Genomic DNA, 12895 nt, shown 5'->3' with positions numbered 1-12895 from the left:
AAAACAGAGGAGAACCACCTATACAATGTATTCAAGAAGAACGGATACTCAAAAAATACAGTGCGCAGATTCCTCAAGAACAAACCACGACAAGCAGACAAAACACAGCCAGAAACCCTAACCACCTTACCATATATCAAAGAAGTTTCAGAAATGACAGCCAGACTACTAAGACCCCTCGGAATCCTAGTAGCACACAAACCCACCAACACTCTTAAACAAAAACTAACAAACTTAAAAGACTCAGTACAACCCATGGACAAAACCAACATCATCTACAAAATTCCAAGCAAGGACTGCCACAAACACTATGAAGGACTAACAGGAAGAAAGTTAGCCACCAGGATACACGAACACCAGCTCACCACAAAAAGACACAACCCTCTCTCCCTCGTAGCCCTACACACGGATGAAAGAAACCACACTTCGACTGGGACAACACATCTATCCTGGGACAGGCTAAGCAAAGACATGCCAGAGAATTCCTAGAGGCCTGGCACTCCAACCATAATGCCATAAACAAACACATAGATCTAGATACCATCTATCAACCCCTCAAAACACGAACAGGAAATGACATCACCACAAACCCCAGGAACCCCATCCAGGAGAAAGATATAAATAGAAAGCAGGAGACAACAGCTTCGCTTCACTTGGAGGTTGCCACTGATGATGTTACCTAGCCAGGTAATGAAACGTCTGGATATCAAACCTACAGCTCAGTGAGCAAACCTACACCCTGAACCACCCTTTGTGTGAGAAAGTTGCTTTCCAGGTCCTTTTTAAATGTTTCACCTCTCTCCTTAAAATTATCCACCCGGGTTTTGAACTCACCTTTGCCGTTTAACTTTTTGAATCAATGCCCCTCATGATTTTATAAATCTCTATAAGGTCACCCCTCAACTTTCTATGCCTCAGCGAAAAAAGTCCCAGCCTATCTTGCTCATTTTTATAACTCAACCCCACCAGTGCTGACTGCTGCTGGTTGTAATCATTGCTGACCTTGTCAGTGTTACACTGGGGAGGTTCTGTTCAGGTTTCACTGAATTAAATTAGAATCTACGGCACAGAAACAGGTGATTCAACCCAACTAGTCAAGGCTAGCACTTATCCTCCAAATTGGACTATGGTGTACATGTTCTGGTTGCCACACTAGAAGGATGTGGAGTCTTTGGCATTGGTACATAGAACATAGGACATAGAACAATACAGCGCAGAACAGGCCCTTTAGCCCTCGATGTTGCGCTGACCTGTGAACTATTCTCAGCTCGTCCCCCTACACTATCTCAAAATCATCCATGTGCTTATCTAAGGATTGTTTAAATCTCCCTAATGTGGCTGAGTTGATACATTAGCAGGTAGGGCATTCCACGCCCTTACCACACTGCGTAAATAACCTGTCTCTGGCATTTGTCTTAAATCTATCACCCCTCAATTTGTAGTTATGCCCCCTCATACAAGCCAACGTCATCATCCTAAGAAAAGGTCTTTCACTGTTTACCTTATCTAATCCTCTGATCATCTTGTATGTCTCTATCATTCCCCCCGTGGCCTTCTTCTTTCCAATGAGAACAGACCCAAGTCTCGCAGCCTCTCCTCATAAGACCTTCCCTCCAGACCAGACAACATCCTGGTAAATCTCCTCTGCACCTTTTCCAATGCTTCCACATCCTTCCTGTAATGGGGCGACCAGAACTGTACACAATATTTCAAGTGTGTCCGCACCAGCATTTTATATAGTTGCAGCATGATATTGCGGTTCCAGAACTCAATCCCTCTACAAATGAAACCTAACACACCGTATGCCTTCTTAACATCACTATCCACCTGGGTGGCAACTTTCAGGGATCCAAGCATGTGGACTCCAAGATCCCTCTGCACATCCACACTACCAAGAATCTTTCCATTGACCCAGTACTTTGCCTTCCTGTTATTCTTCCCAAAGTGCATCACCTCACATTTAGCTGCATTGAACTCCATTTGCTACCTCTCAGCCCAATTCTGCCGTTTATCCGAGTTCCCCTGCAACCTGTAACATTCTTCCAAACTGTCCATGACTCCACCGACTTTCGTGTCGTCTTCAAATTTACTAATCCAGCCACCTATGCCTGCGGCTAAGTCATTTATAAAAGTTACAAACAGCAGTGGTCCCAAAACAGATTCTTGTGGCACACCACGAGTAACTGGACTCCAGACTGAATATTTTCCATCAACCACCACTCGCTGCCTTCTTTCAGAAAGCCAGTTTCTAATTCAAACTGCTAAATCTCCCTCAATTCCATGCCTCTGCATTTTCTCCATCAGCCTACCATGTGGAACCTTATCAAAGGCTTTAATGAAGTCCATGTATACCACGTCAACTGTCCTACCCTCATCTATATGCTTGGTCACCTTCTCAAAAAACTCAATGAGGTTTGTGAGACACGACCTGCCCTTGACGAAACCATGTTGACTATCTGAAATCAAATTGTTGTTTGCTAGATGATTATAAATCTTATCTCTTATAATCCTTTCCAAAACCTTTCCTACAACAGAAGTAAGGCTCACTGGTCTATAATTACCTGGGTCATCTCTGCTGCCCTTCTTGAACAAGGGCACAACATTTGCAATCCTCCAGTCCTCAGGTACTAAACCTGTAGACAATAACGACTCAAATATCAAAGCCAAAAGCCCTGCTATCTCCTCCCTAGCTTCCCAGAGAATCCTCGGATAGATCCCATCTGGCCCATGGGAGTGGTCTACTTTCACTACAGAAAAGGTTAACCAGGATGTTGCCTCATTTGGAGGTTCCTAACTATGAGGAGAAATTGGATAATCTTGTTTTCTTTTCACTTGACCTTTGAAGGATGAGAGGTGACCTGATAGAAGTTTATTAAATTATTAGAGGCATGGGTAGATTCATGAGTTAGAGGTTTTTTTCCGCCGGGTAATAATCTGTCAATTATTAGGAAACATAGTTTAAGGTAAAAGGGGGCAAATTTAATGGAAATGTGAGAAACAAGTTTTTTGTACAAAGGGTGCAAAGTGTCTGGAATGCGCTGCCAGAGGAACTGGTTGAGGCAAATACAATAGTAATGTTTAAGAGGCATCTTGGCAGATATATGAATAGGCAGGGGATAGAGGGATATGGACCGTCTAAGGCAAAGGCTTTTTACTTTAAAAAGGCATCATGTAAAATGCACCTTGGTGGGTCAAAGGTCCTGCTCCTGTACTGTACTGTTCTTTGTTCTTTGGAAACTGATCACTCCAAAATTCTTACACCATTTTACTTCGAACACTAAATACACTCTATCCTGTGAATGAACAGAACTGAGCTGAGAACACATCAGCATTCCTGCTGGACATCCATTCTTTCCAACCATTGAAATTTCCCATTCACTACAGTTTCTGTTCTAGTATAATATAAAAATACTGAGACCGCGAACCCCATCTGATCCCTTGTACTCACCCAGGAGTAAGTAAGCTGTTCCTAATCTCATGACTTTCCACCCACAGTGTCACCAGAGGAAATGCTTCAGCAGAGCTCTCTTATGCACTGAGTGAGTCTGAGCACAACCTCAATATTTTTACACATTTTACATCATCCACATGTGCAGCCACTGCAGTGGAGGAAGTTGCTTCATGCACTGTAACAGGAGCTTTATTGTGAAACTAGACATTATCTTTCAGATGGACAGTAACAGTTTATCAGACAACATCAGTGCAGTTTGCAGTCCTCTATATATGAGCAGCTCCAATTTATATTTGAACAATAACTTGCACATGTTTATGATGGACAGGAACTGTACTTGTCATATTTCAATAGAGAGAACAGAATCTTTCCAGGCCCTGAATGACATGGGCTATGGTGAGAAATCTGGAGGATTTGAGTGGGAAGTCAAAGGAGACGTTTCTTGATGTGAGGAGCAACAAGTTGTATTTTCCAATGTAGTTCTGAACCTTGAGACAAGATTCTCACTCATGATCAGCAAGAAGGCTTTAATAGACAATAGACAATAGGTGCAGGAGTAGGCCATTCAAACCCTTCGAGCCTGCACCACCATTCATGGCTGATCATCCTTAATCAGCATCCTGTTCCTCCTTATCTCCATAACCCTTGATTCCACTATCCTTGAGAGCTCTATCTAACTCTTTCTTAAATGAATCCAGAGACTGGGCCTCCACTGCCCTCTGGGACAGAGCATTCCACACAGCCACCACTCTCTGGGTGAAGAAGTTTCTCCTCATCTCTGTCCTAAATCATCTACAATAGACAATAGATGCAGGAGTAGGCCATTCAGCCCTTCGAGCCTGCACCAACATTCAATATAATCATGGCTGATCATTTCTAATCAGTATCCTCTTCCTGCCTTATCTCCATAACCCTTGATTCCACTATCTTTGAGAGCTCTATCCAACTCTTTCTTAAATGAATCCGGAGACTGGGCCTCCACTGCCCTCTGGGGCAGAGCATTCCACACAACCACCACTTTCTGGGTGAAGAAGTTTCTCCTCATCTCTGTCCTAAATCGTCTACCCCGTATCTTTTAAGCTGTGTCCTCTCGTTCGGCACTCACCCATCAGCGGACACATGTTTCCTGCTGCCAGAGTGTCCAATCCTTTCATAATCTTATATATCTCAATCAGATCCCCTCTCAGTCTTCTAAACTCAAGGGTATACAAGCCCAGTCGCTTCAGTCTTTCAGTGTAGAATAATCCCGCCATTCCAGGAATTGACCTTGTGAACCTACGCTGCACTCTCTCAATAGCCAGAATGTCTTTCCTCAAATTTGGAGACCAGAACTGCACTCAGTACTCACCTAAATTGTCCAGGTCACCCTGTAATCTCCTAACATCCTCATCACATTTCACCCTGCCACCCAGCTTTGTATCATCAGCAAATTTGCTAATGTTATTGCTGATACCATCTTCTATTATCATTAACATATATTGTAAAAAGCTGCGGTCCCAGCACAGATCCCTGCGGTACCCCACTGGTCACTGCCTGCCATTCCGAAATGGAGCCGTTTATCACTACCCTTTGTTTCCTATCAGCCAACCAGTTTTCAATCCAATCTAGTACTTTGCCCCCAATACCATGCGCCCTAATTTTACTCACTAACCTTCTTTGTGGGACTTTATCAAAAGCTTTCTGAAAGTCCAGGTACACTACATCTACTGGATCTCCCTCGTCCATCTTCAGAGTTACATCCTCAAAAAATTCAAGAAGATTAGTCAAGCATGATTTCCCCTTCATAAATCCATGCTGACTCTGTCCTATCCTGTTACTACTATCCAGATGTGCCGTAATTTCATCCTTTATAATAGACTCCAGTATCTTTCCCACCACTGAGGTCAGACTAACTGGTCTATAATTTCCTGCTTTCTCTCTCCCACCTTTCTTAAAAAGTGGTATAACATTAGCCACCTTCCAATCCTCAGGAACCGACCCCGAATCTATCGAACTCTGGAAAATAATCACCAACGCATCCACGATTTCCCGAGCCACCTCCTTCAGTACCCTGGGTTGTAGACCATCAGGCCCCGGAGACTTATCAACCTTCAGACCTAACAGTCTCTCCAACACCAAATCCTGGCAAATATAAATTCCCTTAAGTTCAGGTCCTTCAGCCACTGTTATCTCAGTAAAAATACCCCGTATTTTTAAGGTGTGTCCTCTGGTTCGGCACTCACCCATCTGCGGAAACATGTTTCCTGCCTCCAGAGTGTCCAATCCTTTAACTGGGAACATTGCTCATTCTCACCCTCATCATTATTTAATCTTGTCTCATTAATTGACAGCTTCCTTTTCTACCATCTGCCAGATAGAAGCAGATGCTGTGAATTCTCAAAGTGAAAGTCTGCACAGTTCCCTAGCAATTCCAGCTTGTTCCTCCGGAGCTCTATCTTGGACACTCGGCAACAAGATCTCAGACACACACCATGGGCAGCTACCACCTCCAAACACCAGCTACTGCAAGGACACTGCATTATACCCAGCTGATGTACTGGAGCAGGCTGCATCTCAGGGCTGCTCACTTGCTGTTAGTGTTCACTCACATTGTGCCCACTTGGATGCCGACAGTGTCACTTACCTTGCTTTTTGCCTTTTTGTGTTTTGACACTTGAACCAGATCTCAAAGGCTAACAGTATTGCTCTCTTGCCTTGCAGTGTGACACAGACATACGAGTTCCCTGATCAGGGCTATTAATCAGGTCCATTCAGGGAGCCCAGGCTGACAGTTAAAAAGATACTCCGCAACACTTTCTGATACTCTGAGAGCTGGCTCAGAGGGATTTGAACCAATGTCAAGGAATTTGCAGTGATGGGAAACTGGCCTCTGTGGAGTTATCTCAGTGACAATGAGAGTGAAGCATGTTTCTGAAGGACCTCACTGACAACAGTTTCTGAGCTGGGGGAAGCATTTCTGGCAAGATGCCATTATTTGGGAAGCTTGACTCATTCGACTCTGCCAACGACGACTAGGCGCAGTATGTTGAAAGAATGCATCACTTCTTTCCGGACAAATGACATTGGGGCAGATGGAAAGCAATGAGGGATTCTCCTGACAGTTTGTGGACCCATAGCTTTTTCAGTTATTAGGAGCCTGACTTCCACTGAGGCACCAGATACAAAAACATTTCAAAAGCTGTTGGATTTAGTTAAGGAATATTATGACACCAAGCCTCCTATAATTCTGAGATGCTATCATTTTGACTCAGCAAGTCGAGAACCAGGGAAATCCATACCAGGATTTTTGACAAGGTTAAAAACATCTGGCGGACACATGTGACTTTCGTTTGACCCTTAATGAGATGCTGAGAGACCATTTGGTACGTGGGATTGATGATGATACAAAAGCACCTACTAGCTGAAACCCAGTTGGACTTCAAACAGGCACCACAACTGGCTTTATCATTGGAAACTGTGCCAAGTGAAGCACATGAGTTACAGGGTACTCCGATGGAAGTGGACATGCTCGCCAGTCTGACTACATTTGGGGAACGTCACTTGAGTGAATACAATTGCATAGCCTCAGGACATATCCTAAACAGAGGGACTCTAGTTCAGCCCACAGCAAAACCCCAAATCAAAGCCAAGTCTCTGTCAAACAGTTAAAATTTCCTTCATTATCTGGGCCGGCAAGCCATTGTAGTTGCTGCCGGTGTGTGGACTTGAGATAGCAAAGGAGTCCCACCAGATCTTAATTAAGAGAACTCAGAGGCTGTTCTCCTGTAGAGTTCACACCCTGGGACATCCATGTGCATCTGGTTTGGAACAGTTAAATTGCTTAACATCATTCAAATCAGAATCAATCAAAATAAATATCTGTGGAATGGTCATCCAGTTCTTATGGAGGTCGATAACAGCGCGGCTGTTTCAGTGTTCACAGAACTATTTTTTAACAAAATTTGCTCTGGACTGCAATATTGAAGTCTGCTCAAGGCCTCAGCTAGACTGATAATGTATCCCGGGGAACCTTGACAGATTTAGGCTCCAGCTTCAGTTCCAGTCTCTTTTAAGAAGCAGCTGATTCGGTTCCCAGTGATTGTAGTAAAAGGCTTGGACCCAAGCTTCATGAGGTGAAGTTGGTTGAGAGAGATTCACCTCGATTGGTTCAACATTTTTCAGTTAGAAAATGGTTGCCTGTGGAGTTCTAATGAAATACGCCAAAGTCTTTCAGGAAGGTCTCAGGACTATCAAAGGGATCAAGGCCATCTTTCATGTTGACCAGGAAGTAATTCCACAATTCTGCAAGGTCTGACCACCGCCATTTGCCTCACGCGCAAAAGTAGAGGCAGAAATCAGGAGGCCGGAGAGTGAAGGAACCATCAAACCAGTCCAGTTTCTGGAATGGGCAGCACCTATTGTTCTGATTGTGAAGAAAGCACTGGTTCACCTTTGTGGGGATTTTAAATAAGTGGTAAACTGCTTTTCTCAGCTGGATGAATACCCAATCCCTCACATAGAGGATTTTTATCCAAGATGGCCAGGGGTCTGTCCTTCCCGAAACTGGACATGAGTCATGCATACTTACAATTGTGGTTAGATGAGGTTTCCCACACTGATGTTACCATTAATAGTCATGAAAGTTTGTACCAATTTACGAGACTACCATTTGGGGTATCGTCAGCCTACGCAATTTTTCAGCAGATGATGGAGAACATCTTACAAGATCTACCCCAGGTCGTCATTTATCTGGATGATGTGCTCATAACAGGGAAGACCAATAAGGAGCACTTAGAGAACTCAAACACAGTTGTTAGGTGTTTCTTCCAGGAGGGCGTCTGGCTAAGAAGGGAGAGGTGTGTGTTTCAGGCACCCCAAGTGACCTCCTTGGGCTATTGAGTTGACAATATCGAGTCACACCCATTGGACGATAAAGTGAGGGCAATCAGATGTGCCCTGGTCCCAACACCTGTACATGAGCTCAGGTCTCCCTTTGGGCTGGTGAGTTCTTACGGAAAGTTTGTCCATAACCTGGCCTCCATCCTGGCACCTTGCATCAACTCCTAAAAGAGGGTGTGTCTTGGAAATGGTTGTGAAGCCATAGCTTTTAGGGAAATGAAGAAACAACTATCATTCTGGAAATTGTTGGCACACTATAATTTCAAACATGGTCTGCTGTTGACATGTGATCTCTTTCTGGTAGGTCAAATTTTGCATCTTCTCTAGTCGGTACACCCACATACTGAATCAGAAAATGTTCTTGTTCACATTTAACAAATTCCTCTCCATCTAAACCCTTAACATTATGGCAGTCCCAGTCCATGTTTGGAAGGTTAAAATCCTCTACCATAACCACCCTTTTACTCTTACAGATAACTGAAATCCCCTTTCAAATTTGTTTCTCGATTTCCCGCTGACTACTAGAGGGTCCCAATAAGGTGATCATCCCTTTCTTATTTCTCAGTTTCACCCAAATAACTTCCCTGATGTATTCCCAGGAATATTTTCCCCAAGTACAGCAGTATTGCTATCCCTTTGCTAAAATGCCACTCCCCCTGCTCTCTTGCCTCCCTTTCTTTCCTTCCTGTAGCATTTGTATCCTGTAACATTAAGCTGCCAGTCCTGTCCATCCCTGAGCCACATCTTTGTAATTGCCAAGATATCCCAGTCTCATGTTCCTAACCATGCCCTGAGTTCATTTGCCTTCCCTAATAGCCTCTTGAAATGAAATAAATGCAGTTTAATTTGTCAGTCCTACCTTATTCTCTGCTTTATCTCTGCCTGCCCTGACTGTTTGACTCACTTCTTTTCTCAACTGGTCCAGTATCACTGTCTCGCTGGATGCACTCTGATGTTTTCTTTCTGCCAATATGGCAAGTTTACATTTTTCCACATGATGGTACATTTGCCAAATTTTGCCAACTCTCCTAACCTATCTCACATCCATTTGCAAACTCTCTATTTTGTCTTGAAAACTTAATTTCTTATCTGTGTTGGTTTCATTAACAAATTTAGCTACCATCCATTCTGTCCTTATTTCCAAATCATTGACATAGATTGTAAATAGTTGAGGACCCACCTTTGATCCCTGTAGCATCTAACCCCCCAAAAAATGCCCAGTTATCTCACTCTCTGCTTCCTTTTAGGTAATGAGCCCTTTGTTTATGTGAATATGTTACCCTTTACAGCACAAGTTCTTCTGTTGTAATCTTTACTGTGGCATCTTATCAATTACATTTTGGGAATCCTTTTATAAATCCTCAAAAACTCCAATATATTTGAGTAAACATGATTTCCCTTTCACAAAAACATGCTGACTCTACATAAACAAGTTATGATGTTTTATTTATCTTTCCAAAATTACTTTAAGATGGATTTGAGTGTATGAATCAAAATGATCACACTGAATGTACATGTCCAGGGTTTACCAGGTGTGTACTGTATTTCTTCCTGTCAGGTGAGGGTGCAGTGCCAGAAATGGTTTTCCATGCTGTTCAATTCAAAGAGAATCGTGTCGCCCAAGAATATAGTCACAATCATGCCGAAGAATACCAGGGCGGTAAGTGGGTTTTACTTAACCTCTTCTCATGTTGCACTGACAGCAAATTGATTGATGCCCATTGTGTGTCGTTGGCTCAGTCAGATACTCTAATGTTAGAATGTTCAGCTGATATTCCAACCCTCAGAAAAAAATATGGTTGAAATACGTCAAAAACGCATCATGAAATTTGGTGCTGTCACGGAGTTTGCTCATTATATGGCTTGCCCAAGATTGCCCTATTGAAGCCAGGGAGATACTGGTGAGGAGAACAGGTGGTAGTTTTGATGCTGTCACTGTCCAAGATCAAATGCCTCTATCTGCACTGTAGGGGTTCTATGATTCTCACTGATTTCCATCCCCCATTGGCACTCATGTATCGCTTTGGTAATAAGGATCACGGGGGTTATCACATCTATGATGTATGTTCACATGTATTGTCAGCAAGTGTCGTGGATAGCAGAGCCCCTGACTAGTATTTCCCTTTGCTAATCCAGAAGACCATTTGTCATCCAGTTTGCTTCAAAATGAAGCTGAGACTATTCTAATCAGCGTGGCTGAAATGAACTCAGCTGAACCATCAGAGGACCCTGCACCATTGCATTTTGAACAGAAAGTAACCCATTGAATGCAATCATCAGAATTTATTTTTCATTTTGTTGTAGAACTCAGAGTAATGATGAAACTGTTTTTGTCTCATCCACTGTGTGAAATAGACCTGACAGTTGAAGAAGTGGAGACCATCATTTGTTTTGCTGCAGTGATTTGATTAGATTAGATTAGATTACTTACAGTGTGGAAACACTGTAAGATGTGGATGGACTTTTCATTGCTCCTTGAATTGGCTGGTATTTGTTCCAAGGACCATACGCATTAGTGACAAGAATCTCAATTCTGGCAACAGATGCATGAAACACCGCCCTGTGTGACATCTCACCCCCCACCCCAAATTGAATGGTATCATGACTAGAGACTAGAACCTGACCATTCCTTAATCACCACTGAGTCAAAATGTAGAATTCCCACGAGATAATACGATGTTGGAAATCCTTCAGTGCCTGAACTGCAGTGTGCTGGATTGCAGTGTGCTGGATTGCAGGAGGTGGCTCGTGACCGCTTTCTGAAGGCAATTTGGGAGAGACTATAATTGTCAAGAACACCCCCACCCATGAAAGAATTTGAAGTAAGTTACACATTAGTGTGCACATCCTGACATGCTCAGTAGAGCTATTAAAACTGGGGTATAACTGCAGGCTCACTTCTTTTCTTGGTTGACAGAACAACTGACTGTTGCAAGAATGAACATTTCTCCTGAACCTACCCTAGAGTATGGTTCAGTTTGTGAACTTATTATCCTCTCAGTGAGAAGACCGTGACTTAGAGTCATTTAATCCATAGAGATGTACAGCATGGTCCAACCCATCCATGCCGACCAGATATCCCAACCCAATTTAGTTCAACCTGCCAGCACATGGTCCGTATCCTTCTAAACCCTTCCTATTCATATACCCATTCAAATGCCCTTTAAATGCTGCAATGTACTAGCTGCCACCACTTCCTCTGGCAGCTCAGTCCATACACGTACCACCCTCTGTGTGAAAAAGTTGCCCCGTAGGTCTCTTTTATATCTTTCTCCTCTCACTCTGAACCTATGCCCTCTAGTTCTGGACTCCCCCACCCCAGGGAAAATATTTTATCTATTTATCCTATCCTTGCCCCTCATAATTTTGTAAACCTCTATAAGGTCACCCCTCAGCCTCCGATGCTCCAGGGAAAACAGTCCTAGCCTGTTCAGCGTCTCCCTACAGCTCAAATCCTCCAACCCTGGCAACATCCTTGTAAATACTTTCTGAACCCTTTCAAGTTTCACAACATCTTTCCGATAGGAAGGAGACCAGAAATGCACGCTATATTTCAACAGTGGCCTAACCAATGTCCTGTACAGCCACAACATGACCTCTCAACTCCTGTACTCAGTACTCTGATTGATAAAGGAAAGCATACCAAACACCTTCTTCACTATCCTATCTACCTGCGACTCCACTATCCTATCTACCTGCGACTCCACTTTCAAGGAGCTATGAACCTACACTCCAAGGTCCCTTTGTTCAGTAACACTCCCTAGGACCTTACCATTAAGTGTATAAGTCCTACTAATATCTGCTTTGCCAAAATGCAGCACCTCGCGCTTATCTAAATTAAACTAAGTCTGCCACTTGAAGATCCAGCCTGATTCCTATACCAGACTGCATTACAATGCCCTTGCATCTGTTGTTAAGCTAAAGCCTTTCCCTCTCTGTTCAGGTGAACATCGAGGCACTATCAGAGGAAGATGTAGAGTCTGTAGAGAAACAGATTTATATGACTGGTACAGAAATCATGAGAAACTGGTGGTCAAACGCAAAAAAAATCCAAAAGGCGAACGAAATGTTTTTGTTTACATCAATAGAGCTGGAATACAAAAGGAAGAAGTTAATCTGCCGATCTGTCTTTACTTATTTTCAGGATCTCCATAAGTTTGATTCATGTGTATGGGCAAAGTGCTGCTGTGGTTTGCCATTGCCTCTAGGATGACAGACCAGGAGACTTTCTGACTTTGACCACTGACTATAAGCCCGATTGGAATGATTCACTGGCTGATAACCTGTTTTGCCCACGTTATGAATGGAATAGCATTCAGGTCATGGCCAGCAAGTTCTGGCATGGGTCTCAAAGGTCAAGTTTCTGTCTCAGAGGAAGGGTCACTACCTCTGGGCCACAGTTAAAAAACACACACCACCAGATTGATAGTCCAACAGCTTTCTTTGGAAGCACTAGCTTTCAGAGTGCTGCTCCTTCAGGTAGCTGTGGAGCAGGACCATAAGACACAGAATTTATAGCAAAAGTCTACAGTGTAATACAACTGAAATGATATATTGAACAAACCT

The 12895-nt window shown here is 43.2% G+C and overlaps 1 protein-coding gene across 8 annotated transcripts in view; it reads right to left on the bottom strand.

The window, feature by feature from the left end:
* Positions 1–12895, bottom strand: part of LOC122552182 (adhesion G protein-coupled receptor E3-like) — an 82628-nt gene that overhangs the window by 47778 nt on the left and 21955 nt on the right. The window contains exon 1 of one of the 8 annotated variants that reach the window (XM_043694767.1): positions 3449–3523. The exons of the other annotated variants lie outside the window; for them this stretch is intronic. Coding sequence (XP_043550702.1) covers positions 3449–3479 — 31 coding nt within the window. The 5' untranslated portion in view covers positions 3480–3523. Of the gene's footprint in view, positions 1–3448; positions 3524–12895 lie in introns of those variants that run through there. 8 annotated transcript variants of the gene reach the window in all.

This window comes from Chiloscyllium plagiosum, chromosome 8, assembly GCF_004010195.1.
Source record: "Chiloscyllium plagiosum isolate BGI_BamShark_2017 chromosome 8, ASM401019v2, whole genome shotgun sequence".
In the NCBI taxonomy this organism is placed as follows: Eukaryota; Metazoa; Chordata; class Chondrichthyes; order Orectolobiformes; family Hemiscylliidae; genus Chiloscyllium; species Chiloscyllium plagiosum.
The sequence above is the reverse complement of the archived record's forward strand: the minus strand, read 5'-3'. Positions and strand labels throughout refer to the sequence as shown.